At 35.2% G+C, this 17,098-nt stretch overlaps 1 protein-coding gene across 3 annotated transcripts in view; it reads right to left on the bottom strand.

The window, feature by feature from the left end:
* The window catches only part of G3BP2 (G3BP stress granule assembly factor 2), a 48,456-nt gene that overhangs the window by 14,088 nt on the left and 17,270 nt on the right, over positions 1-17,098 (bottom strand). For 2 of the 3 annotated variants that reach the window (XM_088136655.1, XM_088136747.1), the window contains 5 exons: positions 16,323-16,496; positions 13,791-13,881; positions 10,748-10,850; positions 9,498-9,678; positions 7,235-7,333 (listed from right to left, as the gene is read on the bottom strand). In XM_088136655.1, the coding sequence (XP_087992781.1) occupies positions 7,235-7,333; positions 9,498-9,678; positions 10,748-10,850; positions 13,791-13,881; positions 16,323-16,496 (648 nt within the window). The remainder of the gene's footprint in view (positions 1-7,234; positions 7,334-9,497; positions 9,679-10,747; positions 10,851-13,790; positions 13,882-16,322; positions 16,497-17,098) is intronic. The other variant, XM_088136707.1, reaches the window with a different exon arrangement.

Raw genomic sequence — 17,098 nt, 5'->3', positions numbered from 1 at the left:
CACGTGAGTTTTCGAACTGTTGGGTTGACAGGAACTGGGGAGGAAACAGGAGCTCACCCTGCTAACGCGAAGGCTGGACTCGAACCGCTGAAGCGTTGACCATTTCTGGCCAGCAACTTTCAGCGTCATTAAGCCGCTGCACCACCTTAATACTCTTTCTATCCTGCTTCTTCAAGGTCCAACTTTCATGTCCATAAGGTGTCACAGGGAAAACCACTGCCTGTACAATTCTGATTTTGGTAAATATAGATGTAGACACATCATGGCATCTGAATACCTTTTATTGCTATTCTACCAAGTGCTGGTTCCTTTACTGTTGATAGTTGAACCTAAAAGGCAATGAATCATTTCAATATCTTCATTGTTAATTCTAAGGCTGGTTGTTGTACCTGTTGTCATGTATTTGGTCTTCTTTATATTTAATCTGAGCCCCATTTTCACTGTGTTCCTTGACTTTCATTACTAAAGCTTTCAGATCATTTGCATTTTAAGTATCAGAGTAGTGTCTTCAGCATAGCACAGGTTGTCAATGTTTCTTCTTTGATTTTTAAAACCATGCTCGTCTTCTTCCAATCCAACTTCTCTCAATATATATTCAGGATATATGTTGACTAAATAAGGGGAGAATATACAACTGTATCTCACTTGTTTGCCAACCTGGAGCCAGTCCATTTTATCATGTTTCATCCAGATTGTGGCTTCCTGACCTGTATATAGGTTTTGCATGAGGACAAAGAGATGTTCTGGGATTCCCATTTTTCTAAGCAAATTTCACAATTGACATGGCTGATACAATTGGCTTTCTATAATCAATAGAACATATATTGACTTTTTTGTTATTCTTTGGTTTTCTCAATTATCCAGTGTGCATCTGCAATGATGTTTCTGGTTCCTCAGGCTTTTCTGAAACCAGCTTGATCATCTGGCATCTTCCTTCCCAGAGAGGGCTCTGTGTTGGATGAAATAATCATTATTTTGCTGACCTGTGAAATTAAGGATATTGTACAATACTTTGCATGCTGTGTTAAGAATTGGTATATAGATTGACATCTTCCAATCTGTTGACCACTGTGTCATTCTCCAGATTTGCTGGTGTTATTTGGTTAAAACCATCATGTATTCTTCTTTTGTTGCCATATTTCTGTAGATATTCCATCAATTCCTGCAGCCTTCCAACTTGGTAATGACCAGAGTGCTGATTTAACTTCATCTTCTAATACTAGAGGTTCTTGTAAAAAGTTAGCATCTTTGAAGGTGTCTTGGATGTTGACATGCGTACTGTGCAGAATTTCAGTATGCTCCTTCATCTTTGTTTGATCTTCTTTTAATTTGTTACTATTTATCCATTGCTGTATACCAACTTAAGGTTGGGACCTACTTCTGAATTCAGATATGTTTTGAAAGTCTTTCCTTGTTTTTCTACTATATGTCCTTTCCATCTTTACAGAAGTTGTTGTAATACTTCTCCTTGTGACTTTCAACAGCTCTGTGAAATTCTTTGCGAAGTTCCTTCCTGAGATCTTTGTCTTTCTTGGCTTTGGCTTCTCTTCTCTTCTTGACAATTTCTATATTTGTTCTGATATCCAGTTTGCTTTCTACTGTTTCTTGGTCTTTGGCAGTCTCTTTTCATATTATCCCTTAACAATTTGTTTGATTTCATTTCACAGTTCCTCTGGTTCCCTATCAATGCGGTTCAGGACTTCAAAATGATTCATGACATTCTTGAAAATAGTGGGTATATGCTCACGATCATACTGTGGAAACTGTTTTGTTTTTCTTCTGTTTTAGTTTGACTTGGAACTTGCACATAAGCAGTTTGTGATCAGTTCAGCAGTCAACCCGAGCCACATTTTTACTGTTATAACCGAGCTCTTCCACCTCTTCGTATCTATCAAATTGTCGTTTTGATTTCTGTATATGCCATCTAGTTGTAAATAGGCATTATAGGCATTGTTTTGATTGCTGGAAGACTATGTTAGTAATGAAATAATTGGATTGGCAGAAACTTGTTCTCCTACTTCATTTCAGTTTCCTAAGCCAACTGCGTTTTGTTCTTTAGTATTTTCAACTTTGGTGTTCCAGTTTCCAAACAGAAGCAGCGCATCTTGTGTGAATGTTTTGTTGATTTCAGATTGAAATTGACCATACAACTCTCAACCTCTTCTTCCACGTCAATGGTCGGAGCATTAATTTGGATGATTGTCATGTTAAAGGTTGTCCATGAAGACTAACTGATATTATCTGGTCATTGACTGCATTGTACCCAAGTACTGTCCTAACTATGAAAACAATGCAGTTCCTTCCTTGTTTTTCTGTCCTGAGTATCAAACAGTATGATTTTCTGGCTGAAAGTATCCAATTCAAGTCCATTTCAATTCTATGGTGCCTAAGATGTCTATGTTAGTTGATTCATTCCATCTTTCACTGTGCTGAGCTTTCCCGTGTTCATGGTGCTTATGTTCCGTACTCACGCTGTAATTCCTTGCAACTTTGGATTTTCTTTTTCTGCACACTAACATTAGCAACTAGATATTCCAAGGGCCTTAATCTATCCATATCATAAGCATCATTAGTACTCCAAAAGGTCCTCTGTTCTTCCCCAATAGCTTATTAAGTGCCACTTAATGACCCATCATCTGGCACTATATTATCAATAATTTAATACTGTCTATTCATGTGATTTTTTTTAGTAAAATACAGGAGTGGTTTACTATTGTTTTTTCTGCACAGTATGAAATGATGTGTTTGCTGTTGTCACTAAAGTAATAATTCACCTCCAGCAACTTCTTATATTGCTGCTGCCCAATATAGGTGCCTGCTTACTTTAGCTGGGCACCTGGGATGACTTTCACTCCTTGGGTGGCCCTGTTAGGATTATCTCTTGGCATACATTCATGGCACTGTTTCCTCATTCCTCCTCCACCCTACAAACAAATAAGTCAGGCTCTAGTCCCCCACTCCCTTAACTTCCCAGGTATCAATCCTTCAAGGTAGGCCAGGTCAGAAAACAGATTACCCAAGAACTACTAGAACTCTATTTGTTACAGGATGTAATAACACAATCTTGAAAGCCTGACAGAGTTTCCCTCTGTCCCCTCTTATACCAAACAGACCAGATGCGGTTATTTTGAGTTTCTTTCTCACCCCCTCTTCATTCCAAGGACTAACGTGGCATTTACTTAATAGTTCTTGCATTCCTTCTTCAAGCTTGTCTCCATACACCGGAGGATGGGGACCTGTACTTTGTCCCTCAGCCTGTCAATATTGTGTAGACAGATTCTACCTGGAGCAGACAGACATGAAGGTAACAATCACCTGAACCATAAAGAGCTTTATAGATAACCACCAGCACCTTCAATTCAGGTTGGATGTGAACCAGCAACCAGTGCAGCCCAACAAAATTTGTTTAGTATTAAAAGGAGAGATAATTTACGTTTGGAGCTGCTTTGTAGAGGTTGATCATAATCACAATGATAATATAGGAGGAGTCAGGAAATTCTGTAAAGGTAATCCAGGCACCAGTACTATTTGTTAAAAAGACTACTCAATATTTGCACCATGCATAACTACCTTGGTCTTTGGATACATTAACTTTCAGATCCATACTCCTTGACACATCATATAATCTAATATTCACTGCAAATCATTGAGATTCTCATACAATAACACATCATCTGCATAAAAAGTATACCTACATCCATGTTTTCAACCAATACACCTCTAATGTCAATACAAGTATTCCTTACACATGAATACATGGAACAATCAAGGGGACACCAGGCATTCCTTTCTTATCTCCTACCAGGGCTGATCCATTTACTAAGCACTCCAATCTCCTCATGAATGTTTTATTCTATCACAGTATCATTCTTATTGCATTCAGCAATCATCCTTCATATTCACCCAAAACATTCCATAACTCAAGTCTATTCAGTTAATTACATTCTTTCACCATGCCATCAATCCTGCAATAAACTTTCTTTCTCACACTCATACAGTTCTCAATGAGCTTCTGAAGACTTGGCGCCTTAGTTTCTGACAAGAGGAGACTTATTTCTTAACTTACTACAGATTTTTTTTTTCACTGCAATAGATGAAGTTTTGTATTTTATAGGTGGCAGCAACTCAGGTTAAATCTTATTCACATTTATTTGAAAATGTCCTTGTTTTCAGAATATGTAAGATTTAAAAAATATGTATGGGGGCATTCATTAGAGAGATTGATTTGTTAGCTTATTTAAAGTTTAAAACAGCTAAAGTAGTAAAGCTTACTATTTTAGAAATAAGACACCATTAAAAGGAGCTTTATATTGATCCAGGTGAATGCTATGCATATTTAATATTGCAATTTTGCTGCAAAAAGCCATAGATATAATAAACTAGATTACTTATATACAAAGATATAATAAATTACTTAGATACAAATGAAGCTGTTGTTTACTATTAATCCCAAACAAGAAAACCATAACTTATTAAACAAAAATAACCCATCAGAACAAGCATTTTCTATAACATACAGTACAACACAGAAATAGCCTAAATTGTAAATCTAGGCTTGCAAATGGCCATTTGCCTCTTTACCTGAAAACAACCAAACTTGTACAGCTTTCTAACTCAGAACTAATTAGCCCCAGTACTAGAGTCATAAGTGAGAACTTGTGCAAGCTAGTGATTAGAGATGAATGAGAAATCTCATCTCTGCTATAAACCTCTCTCTTATTATTACTCTCTCTTACTCTCACTTACTATTCCACAATCTGCTATAACTGTCTTACATTTTAGGCAGATCACTGTAGGAGTAACACTGAATATTTGCACATTCAAATGTATAATAAAAATGCTAAATAATTATTATTTTAGAGAGCAATGTATAAAATGAACCAGTACTTTTGAGGAAAGAGCAGCAGACAGGTTGGCTTACTATAGTTGCTTCTCAGACTGCTAATAATATCAAATCAAAAGAAATAAATGAAATTTAAAGCATTTACTTTTCTGTATGATTTTTAGAATATCAAGGGTATGTAGAATTACCTTTGAATACTGAATATTGAAAAGCCTTGATAACCTATTAATTCAAAAGAACTCCAACTAAATGCTACCATTATTAATCTCTGGAGGAACAAGGACTATCCTGAAACTTTCAAGCAGGATGGATGCTGTTCATGATAAATTAGATAATGAGAAGCTGAATGACTATGCAGAACTTAGTTTACTTTACAGCAAGAAAATAAATCTGGATTTATTAAGTCCCTTAATGTGGAGAAGAAAAATAAATCTAGTTTTAGGTCAAAGAAGTTTTCTCCCCAGACATTGAACTAGGTAAATACCTGCACCAGAAATCAACAGGTTGTTAGAATAGGAAGCATGATTTTAAATTGCAAGAAAACTACCAAATATTTTGACTTGAGAATACCATCATAAATAGGCAAAGGAAGCAAACCTTAAGGGTAAATGTTATTTGAAACTGATATGAACTATAGACTATCAGAAGCATACACAACCTTCTAACTTGAGAATAAATACTGATACCTGTAAAGGGCTGACAATACCTAATCGTTCTTTTTTTTTCCTCTTCAAGAAGAACAAATAGCATGAGAATGTCTTCCCATACAATTTGTTCTACAAGTATTATTTAGGATAGGTAAAGTGGCAATGAACTTCTAGTTACCACTCTATTCCATTGGATAAAAAATAATTCTCCAGAGATAGGAAATCTGCAGAGGTACAATTTTATGGTCCCTGATGAAGATACACATTACAATTTAGTGGTTACAACGTTCATTCCCTAGTTCTCTCCAAAGCAAGCCAATTCACTCGCAAGAACTAAAGCAATGCTTCAATTATTTGAAGGATAAGGAAAGGCAACCTTTTTAGAAAACAGTATGCTTCAAAATCTATTGAAATCATTTTGCTTGAACAGAAGCAGAATTTTTTCCATATGTGCTCTTAACTAAAGTATCTCAAATAGTATTTAAGGGACATTGGTATTTATTAGCAATACAAAGTGTCTTGGGAAAAACATAACATAAAAACATGATGGAAATGCTCAGAAATTCTTAAATTCCTAAGTTTAGTCATCTGTTTTGGAAGCTTTGCTCCTAAATTTATTCTACAGGTAGTCCTTGCTTAACAACAATAACTGGGACCAGAGTTTCCATCGCTAAGCAATGAGGTTGTAAAATAAGACATCACATGACATCACTTAGATCCTGGCAGTTCCTGTTGCTGTCGTTAAGCCAGGATCGTGGATTAAGCAAGGTCATTGCAACTTTCTGCTGGCTTCCAACAATCAAAGTCAGTGGGGAAGCCAACATCATCCAACATAAGTATGGTTGGGCATTAAACTAATACTTTCAAATCATTATCATTATCATGATTATTATTATTTCCTGCCCTTTTTAAAAAAAATTGGTCAACTCAAGGCAGTGAACGTACCTCCTACCTCCTATTTTCCCCACAATAGCCCTGTGAGGTGGGTTGGGCTGAGAGACAGTGATTGACCCAAAGTCACCCAGCCAGCTTTCATGCCTAACTGAGGCCTAGAACTCACAGTCTCCTGGTTTCTAGGCCTGCACCTTAACCGCTATACCAGACTGGCTGTTTTTACTAGGAAACTCTAATATTGTTTATTTATTTGGAAAGTAAAGACTCATTTAATCCATCCATACAAACATTTAGCTTGCAGAGGATATATAGAAAAGGCATATTTTTGTTTTGTTACAAAACTATCATAGGAAGTAAACAGCAACAATGACATAAATCATCACTATTGTTTTTTTCTATTTTTTTTCAAATCTTAAATATGAATATTTGGAAATGTGCATTTAGGCAAAAAAAAATCTGTATTTAAGTCTTTTACAAAGTAATCTGTTGGGAATTACTGTATGTGTATAGTTTTCTAAGTTTCTTCAAAGAAAAGCTTGACATAAATTTAAAGAAATGGGAAATTCCACATTATGAAAATTGTCTCTGGAATGTCTTAGCTAGATTTCTATTAAGGTAGTTCTCTCCCCTCCCTGTTACTTCCAGATATCCCCTATTACTTTCTCACAAGCATTCCTGCAATGGAAACAATCACTGTGCTATCAAGAGATCAGTGTTGCAGCTTTAAACAAGTATCCATAGTACAGGACCGTGGGCTGTATATGAAGCAGAAAAATAATACAGCTTTGTTAGTGAAACAGTTTGCAGATGTAAACAAGAAAATAATCTAAGGCGTTCACAGATTGGTTACCTGTGAGACTGGTGCTTTAACATGAGTTGGAATTCCAGAGGAAGAAACAGTACCACTAGGAGGCAGGTTTTTACTGGTCACTGAAGCCCAGGAGAAAGCCTGCGGGAAATGCAACAAACCTGGTCTACTGATCATGGCAAACCATTGGCATTACTTAAGGAAAAACTGGACTATGAAAACATTCCTATCCTATTCCAAAACTGACAAAATTAATTAGAACAATGTATTTTAAGTCTATTCATTTGTGCAACATAGAGTTAAGCAAGTGCCATGCTTAGGTTCATCGCATAAGATTACAAATGCTCTTACTAACTCTAACATATACTGATGTCAATTATTCAATATGTTTTTTTTTCTTTGAAAGTAGTACAGACTTAACATTCCCACGTTTAAGAAGCTGCAAAAAGATGACAGGATAATACACTCTCTCAATCCCTTCTCTTTCTGAATTGAAAGCAAACTTCTTTCCTGCTAGCCTTGGCTATGGCAGCAGTATGGGACATCAGCACCTGAATTAACTGTTAGCAAAGTTAAGCAGGAGCTTTTTCACTAACAGGAAACTTTAGAAACTCACTAGCTTCAGCTTTTTTCTTAATACCTATGTAACACCTATAGCACAAACTATTTATGAGCTGAGATTACTGCACTAAACAATCTATCTGAATGGGTACATTCCCAGGGGGGAAGAATGTCATTTATCATCTAGACTAATGTACCGTTGACATGTGGAGCTTTGAGGATCATTCAAAAACTTAAACTGATTAAAAATGCAATGGCTAAAGTATTGTAAATCTTCCTGGTTTTTGAAAAAAACTATACCTCCCAATAGGCCTCCAAGCATAATTCAGACAGCAGGTTTTAGAGTTTGGCAGTAGGGTACCAGGAATAGGTATCTCTTCCACATAAAACTCCCAAAGGAAATAACCTAAGTCCATTTTCTAGGTGCCCCTGATTTTACAGATTAGATGAATAACAAGCAGAAATGGGCTTCTTTGTTCATTGCTGTAAAATGCCATTCACAGGAAGACTTGTTTGGGTGATTCAGTACTATTTTAAAGGTATTAAGAAGATATATTTTTATTTATCATTTTTAAATTGCTGAACTGTGGATTCTTCTATTCATTTATTGCTTATTCACTTTTACTGATTAGTGCATAAAACTTGGTTTTGTTTTAAGTAAATAATTTTTTTAACTTTTTGGATTAAAAAAAAAATCTGTTGCGATACCCTGACTTTGGAATGCTCTTCCCTGGGGGCAAAAATGAGACCAAAATTATCTGATTTTTAGCACCAAATGAAAACCATGTTTTTTATTCTTGCACTTGTGATTTCATGTCCACAGCATATTTTATCTCTTAAGTGCCTCTGTTAGTGTCACATTTATTATATGGTATTCTAAATTAGTTCATTATTTATTCTATTTGGTTTGTTTTTATTTGCTTTTACAGACTGTTATCCACCCCAAGATCCTCTAGAGAATGAGTGGGCCAAAAATAATTTAAACAAATAAGTTTAAACAAAACTAGTAGGGTTGATTATCTTCAAACCAAATCTGAAATCCAAGTTAGAAGAGATTCTGGGCTAACATTAAAGTTAACTTTGATTAACATCACATCCAATAAAATGTTAAGTGTAACTAAATTCAGTAAGAGAAAGATGTATGCACAGTTCACTCCTAAGGTTTTACTCTTCTTTAAGACAGCAAGAATATTATGTCTGTACCAGAAAAGAAAAAGAATATAGTATGTATTCTTCAATTACCAAAACCAAGTCCTTAAGAATTTAAGGACTATATATAACATTCTTACTGTTTTCCTGCAGACTGCAAAGTCAAAAAAACAAACAAGGTACTACTACTATTACAAACAAGGTACTACAAACTGCTATTCAGCAACAAGGGATTAGTCTTAGGACTGGATTATTTCAAATTAAATAACTGAGAAAAATGAAGTACTGATTATGATAAAAGCATAATACTATATTCTAACAATGTTTAAATATTACAGTACTAAATATTACTCCACATAGTTATGAGCCTCAGTGTCTATTATACATATTTATCCTTTGGATTTAGACAATATATAATTTTAATCTCTTTGTATATGCCGGGCAATTTGAACATACCTGACAAACACTGAATTATCAGTGCAAGCTATATTCTCTTTAGGTCTGTTTGTGATTACAAATATTCAGAGCCCCCTCATAATCAAGAGTTTGCTAACAGCTTCAATTTAATGACACAAAGCATACTGCCTTAACCAACCTTTGGTGGTTCCTGTGGTAGAGAAGCAGTTTCTACAGGAGGTGGGGATGGAGACTTTTCTTCTAGTTCTTCAAGGTTTTTTTCTTCGACTTCAGTTTTCAGTTCTTCAGTTTTTGATTCAGATTCTAACTCTGGTTCAGGTTCATGAGAAGACTCTTCCAATGTTTCTTCTATTCCATTACTAGAATAATCAGAAATGCCAATGTTTTTATTAATATAAATTATTAGTATTATCTAATATGAAAGCCAATTTTCAGGGAAAAAAATCTTACTGCTACCATCTACCTATTCCTATGGATGCATCTCATACATTATTTAACATTAATAGTTTTGCTTGAACTGTTTTTGTTGATGCCCAGTTTAACTAGCGTTTTCTTTTTATAATGCAGAGATCCTTGCCGTTTCGGGGCAGATGGGCACTTATAGAATTCTGTAAGAATGTTATGAGAAAGTGGCTACAATGGTGAATCTGGCCAATCAGAAAACATCTACCACCCTTTCTAGCCTCCCAGGATGTTCAACTCTGGGCAGATCCATTTACTCCATACAAAACACTGAGCCGCAGGCATCTATGACTTTATTTTCTAAGGATGCCTTGGATAGGTATTTGACACTAAATGGATTTCTGGAAACATGCATTATGCCTGAAACTGGTTCTTTGCAGCAGTTAGCTTTCCATGTATTTATTGTAATTGAAAATATATTAACAATAAATCAGGTAGGAAAGGAAGTTGGGTAGGCATAAGGGGTGTCACAGGGCACATGGCTATCATATTGGGGACCCAAGCTATAAAACAAGAAAACAAACGAAGATTATTATCTATTATTCAATTGGCAAACTTGCCAGGAAACTGCATCTGAAAAGGCTTCATAAGAACAGTAAGTCATTTTAATACTGCCTGCAGCACTTAAAACACACCAGCATATCCTAGTTTTATATACAAGCCTTCTAACATAGAACTGCAATAAAAGATAAACAAACATATCTTATGTGATATAAGGATCACTGAAAAACCCTAAACCTCATGATATCCTTTCAGAAGTGGTCCATCAATACTTAACCATGTAATTAACTCCCTGTACCAGACATTCTAGAAAATACGAACAAGCTTTCATTTCCTTTTGATTACAAGATCTCACATTTTATTTTATTTTAGGTTAAGAATAAAGACATTAACATACAGATTCATTGGATTTTGGAACACATTTGCACAGACTGTCTGCAACATGAGCATGGAGAATTATCTTACGTTACAGGGTGACTATCATAGTAAGCACTGCTTGTATTTTCTTGCACAGGTTCAGGTGATGGCTGCCTTTCTTCATTCTCCTCTTCTACTTCATCTTCTGACTCTAAAACATTATAATCCAAAAAAAGTGTGATGCCTGCCACAGTAATTTCTTATATTTTCAGTTTTACTGAAAATGAAAGGGAGCATATTAATTCCAGGAACTCACATGCCATACAACAGCTTTAAAGTACAGTGGCAAAGTATATGCAACCACTCTAAGTCTAGATAAAATAACCAATTGCTTTAGAAGAACATCCCCAATTTCTTTTTAGAAGATGTTTTGCTGAGATTTCTCAACACTTCATAAGTTGGGAACATTGTATGGAACGCTTGGTCAATTTTTGTCTACCATTGCATTTATCAACTTTGTGTCTTCTAGATGTGTTGAACTACAAGTCACAGAATTCCCAAAAGCCACACCAGTTCAAAATTCTGGGAGGAGAGACAAGCAGTAGTATATGAGACTAATGATACATCTTGTATAATCTGTAGCCTGACACTGAAAATAGAAAGTAGGATTCCAAAGTATGTATAAGCTTTCTTTAGACAACTGTTCTCCATTTATTTTTAAAACTACTGCCTATATCTCAACATTTGACTGCCACAAATAGTTTACCAGAATTGTGATATTATAAGAAGAGTGCCATGTTAATCTATGATGGTAAAAAATCAGAAGTCTGGTAGCACCTTTTCCAGCTAACAAATTTTATCTTTGTTAGCTGATGCATCTGATGTGTATGTCTTTTAATAAAATTTGTTAGTTGAAAAAGGTGCTACTAGACTCCTTCTAACAACTGTGATACAGATTCTATGAAACTAAGTTGTGCAAATAAAGTTGTGCTTATTTCATTGATAAATATCAAATTCCACAGATTACAGGTGCTCATTATAAAGTCATCCCTACAAAACAAAATTATATCCTATCTGAATCCTTTGGATTTTGTTTTTTGTTTTTAATTGCACTAAGGCAAAGGTTTAAGTGAAAATTTAAAGGATAAGGTTTTATACAGTGACTAAAATTTTTAAAAAGATATTGTAGGAAAAAAGCATTCAAACAGCGCCTGCGCCTCTTCTTTTTCCCTTTTTCTCTTCTCTTTTTTTCCCTGACGCTAACTGCTACTTACTATACTACGCTTTAAACTTCTACCATTAACAATCATTTCTATTTAAGTCATTTTAATTATTTTTAAACAGTTTCTCTTTCCCTTCAAAAACCATGTTCTAAATGTCTGAGCTTGCCTTGCTATATAATATGTTGTATATAAGGGAATCATTCCTGCTTGAATGTGGTTAGACTTCTGCTATGAATATATACAGTCAATTTTTCCATTGCCACATATTCTCCAATTTTGGTCTTCCAATTTTGTATTGTCGGTGAAGTTTCAAAGGTCCTCCTTTGAGATCACTTTTTATTTTTCCAGTTATTCGCAAATACATTAATCATGGTAGATTCCTACTTTCGTTAAGCGATTCTCATTGTATCTTTAGCTATTTCTTGAATCCAAATGATCATATTAGTGCATATAATCAGATTCTTCTTACTATAATTTTCCTTGAAGTAACAAAGCATGTGAGGGTGATAATGGTGAAATCTTTGGACTTATTCTTCTTTCAAGGATACAATTTTTAAAACAAAACAAAAAAACTTTTTTTTCTCTTATATTTTGTCCCTTCAGATCCTTGTCTTCTTCTATTTCTTTATCCCATAGATATCTTTGAAGTCCATTGATTAAGCCTACTCATTCTATACTTGATATTCTGCTGTTAGGAAATTTTATCCATTCTGTTATCTTTGATAGACAACTTACCATATAATATAGTCTGAGATTGGGAAAAGCTAATCTACTTCTCTCTTTTGAGTGTTGCAAAATTTTGAATCTTACTCTTGGTTTTTCCCCTCCTCCATATAAATCTGTTAATTGTTCTTTGCAGTCCCAAATATTTTTTTCTGAGATTTGAATTGTTGTCATTTTAAATAGGAAATTTATCTTTGGTAACACATCAGTTTTTATTATCGCCATAAATCCTAGCCAAGAAAGTTTTAAGGTTTTCCACCTGTAAAGGTCTTATTTCTTTCCCTAATTTGTTGTGATTATTTTGAAATATGTCTTTATTGCATCCTGTCAGCTAAAACCCTAAATATTTCATTGGATCTTTTGTTATCTTACAACCTGTCTCTCTTTTCACAAAAATTTCTTCTTGAAGAGTTAAATGCCTTATTATCTTTGTTTTCTTTTTGTTGATTTTATATCCAGAAAAGCAACCCAAATCTTTGTTTACTTTTATCAACTGTAGTCTAGAGCTTGATGATTGCATAATTCTTAGTACTACATCTTGTACTTGGATTTTAGTTTTGATGTCATGCCTGTTTTAAATTGTTGTAATGCCTCAAATCATGGTGAGAACTATAACGTAAGTTGGATCAGACTACTTTGGTACAGCCTCTAATCTAAGTAGAAATCAAGTAAGACTATTATAAACCTTTTATTCACAGATTAAGGTTTTTTTAGCGTTAATAAACCTTTTATTCACAGATTAAGGTTATTTTAGGGTTGTAAATTGGGGAAGGAGGATTAACAGCTACTTATTACAGGGATCATATTCTCTACAGAAAATTGTAAGAGGAAAAAAAGGATATTCAAGGTCAAGACAAAAACCCTAGTGTTTAGTTAATTTACATACAAATGTAACTAAATGAAAATTAAATTGTTTATATACAGTAATATATTCCTCCCTATGTATTTAACACTTTCCCCATTCTGTTAAATAAAAGTTACAATTTAGTGGTACATTCTGGAGGCAACATTTGGGGATAGTTCCCAAGAATTTCCAAATCTTTATACAATCTTGGGGCTTTAATTTATTGCTTGAACATAAAACATAATGCAAACAGGTAGCACTTGGGCTTACAATGCCTTTATATGCAGTTGTGCTGAGGCTCCTTTCCAAAATTGTTGCCATCAAAAAACACATGTATGTTGTCAGGTTTAACATTCCCTACCTTCATCAAGTTCAGCTTCAGAATCACCGAATACTTCATCTTCATAGCGAAATATATCATTGTGGACGTAAAACTTATTTGGAACAGACCCCTGAGAAAACGAAGATACCATAGATAGAAGAAAGCTTAATTTGGGATTTACACTCTAGTGATGCTGCAAATTATGTCCATATTCTTTTTACTTTTGCCCTTACATAACAATATAATCAACTTAATATCTATGGTATACATAGTTGCCAAGAAAGCTCCATTGACATGTCCATGAAGTCATCAGGAGCTGGGCTCAACTTGAGGGAGACTTAGGTACAGAGCATCTAATGCAAGTATTGTGACTCAAAAAAGATTGTACAACAGTACATTGTTAGTCTTTAGGATCCCACTGGATCTTTATTGTTTTAAGTAGAAATGACAAACACAGCTACTCCTCTAGAAACTAAAAAACACCACTCTGATGTGCCCTTTCTTTCTTCATGGACATAAAGATGCTTGACTGCCAAGAGTTTCAGGTTTCTGTGAATAATTTCTAAACCTGGGACTCTTCAGAGTTGAGAATTTGCCTATCAATAGAAAGATTTTTTTTACCTATCTTCAAAGTGAGTAACTGAGTCCTATGCAGGTGTCTGTAAGCCTGCTGGTGTTCTGAAATGAGCAAGAAAGAAATACCTAGCCTCAGCTAGTCTTCAAATGTGGAATTGCTAGTTCAAACTGATGACATCAAACTTGGCCCCTTTTAGCTATAGTCTGATCTTTTGCCCTTTATTTCCCTCCTTTGATTAAATAAAGTCCACACTGTACTAGAATTCCCTTTCTTGGTAATGCTGCAAGATGTCAGCAGAGGGGCTAGTACTGAAATTTTCAGCTTGTAGGCATTTTTTCTACTAGTTGAGTTTGTTTTTTAGAAAAATAATAAAAAAAAATTAAGCCTAGCAAAAACATAAGGCTGCTTTAAATTTTCACTTGCCCCTCCCTCAAAAATCCAGATTTTTGCCCACAACTTGGAGCAGCTCTGGGAAAGCACAAAAGGCATGTGGTTCATGGGCTATGGCTTGCTACCTCTGCCTTAAAGTCTGATGAAGTAATAGAAATCAGGTGAGGGCTCCAAACTTCTTGTAAGTACATGAGAGTACATGCCTTTACTCTCTACAGTTTTGCATTTAGACGCATCTCCCCTACAACTTCAAAGGGAGCTCAATTTCTCTTAACGAAGGTGAAACTGCTCATGCTGGCCTCCAGCAGTTTTTCCAGTCATTTTCTGTAATAGTTGAAGGAAGAAGTGGAGGCCAGAAGTGGAGGAACACAAAGTATGCTATTAATCCTGACCTAATTCACAGTTCTGTATAAAGGGGGGTTTATTTGTATCTTCCTCAAAGTTGAGGAGAAGGTAATATCCCCCAAATATTCAAGGGTAGTGATGAAAATGAAAAATTGATTAAGTCTCCAAAGTCTTCTAAAGAATGACTGGATTTATCTGACACATACATATCCTTGGGTGAAGAAAGTGATGGATAAGAATCCTGGAATATATTTGTCTACTGTGAAATAACTTACCTATGGAATGTCAATGTTTGAAGTTGCTACCCAATCTATCACCCTGAGAATAGGAAGACTAGCACATAAAGCAGGTATTGCACCTATTCAGAAAGCAGTAGCATCCTGAGAAGGAAATGCTGAAGCAAAATTTGCTGTCTTGCTTAAGATGCTAATCAAGAGTAACCTTAAAAATTTGATTGAATAGTGTTGGAGGTTTTTTTTGGTGGGTGAGGAGGGCAAAAATAGAGGGGGAAAGCAAGAGAGACAAAATAACTCAGTGTTGGCCTCAGAAGACATAGAAAGATTTTTATGAATGGCAGTTCAATTTCACAAGGACAGGCATAGCCAAAACAAATACTTTATTGGTTATAAAAAAAATCTTCTACATTATGATAGTCAAGTGTTTGTTGGGTAATTTCCATCCAGCAGGAAGTGAGGTTTTTTGGGCCAACCACAACTGATCCCCCCACCCCTAAACTAAGCAAGACTTGTCCTGGCTAGTTTCTGGATAAAAGACTGGGAAATCTCAGGGCTGTAGACTAGACTGAGAGATTTTAAAAAATCCTAGAAAAGGGCAATGGCAAGCCATTTCCTTGTTCCTCAAAACATGAGCTCAACTTGAGATAGTCTACTTTATTTTAGGGTAACTGAAAGAGTAAAAACTAATTCCACTAAAAATGTGCTTTTCAAAATAATAGAATACATTTATGCAACATCTAATATGCTATATCCAAATATTATTTCTTTTTTTTTAAACTGGTATACTTAAGTGGTACAGAAAGGCAGTGTGGTACAGTGGTAAACACTAATAGTTTCTCCAGAATAACGAACAACAGATAAGTTAATCCAATTTGCAATGTCCTTATTTCAGGAAGATTTATTTGAACCACATCAGTGGAAAAGTTTCATTCCAAACAAAGCTTTTCATGTGAAAGTAATCACCTCATGGTTAGAGTCCACCCAACTCTGCTGCTTCTAACCACTATTCAAAATGTTACTTACTTCTGGAGCCAGCACAAAAGTTTGCATGAACTTCCTCATTGGTTGACCATTGTTTGTCAACTCCCCCATGACTTGTACAACTACTCCATCATTCAGGGTTGCATGGGCATCAACGTGGCGAATCTTAGTGCGGCACTCACTAAACTGCAGGGACATCACCTTTTTGTGAATGTCCTAAACATAAATAAAGAAAACACTGCCAAGTAAATTTAACTTTCTACAATATACATATTTATGTAAAAAAAATAGCACTGAAAAACAATACAGTTATTCAATAGTTACAGTTTTTCTTTTATCAGACATTTTAAAAATGTTCCCTTATAGTTGTTTGTGATATACTTTATTAAGAATGTATTAGCCAGTCTGAAAACCAATGCTTTTAGGAAGCTAGCTTTGAGTTTCTGAGTGAATAAGAAGACAATATTTTTAAATCTGATGTACTAACAAGACAGCTATTCTAACAATCCAGGCTGTATGTCAATGTCCTTTTTTCTTCAGCACAGAGAGATATAATTTGCAATGGCAGAACAGGTAGTCCTCACTTAATGACCCTAATTGGGACTGGCAACTCTGCTACTAAGCGAAGCAGTTGCAAACTGGGAAATCACGTGACTGCAACTGTGCTTTCCGGCTGAAAAGAGGCAAGACTACTCAGCTTCACACCTTTGGCTTTTATTTGCTTCCTAACCACTCCCCTCCCCTTTGGAATGCTTGAGTGCCTGCTTACTGTCTTGTACACGTCAAAAGCAATACAATCATGCCACAGCTATGCAAAT

The sequence above is a fragment of the Python bivittatus genome, unplaced genomic scaffold (assembly GCF_059951505.1).
Source record: "Python bivittatus isolate LINGU-HERP-01145 unplaced genomic scaffold, Pbiv_v1 ctg000000_np1212, whole genome shotgun sequence".
Classification (NCBI taxonomy): domain Eukaryota; kingdom Metazoa; phylum Chordata; class Lepidosauria; order Squamata; family Pythonidae; genus Python; species Python bivittatus.
Note: the sequence above shows the minus strand (reverse complement) of the source record. Positions and strands in the feature narration are given on the sequence as shown.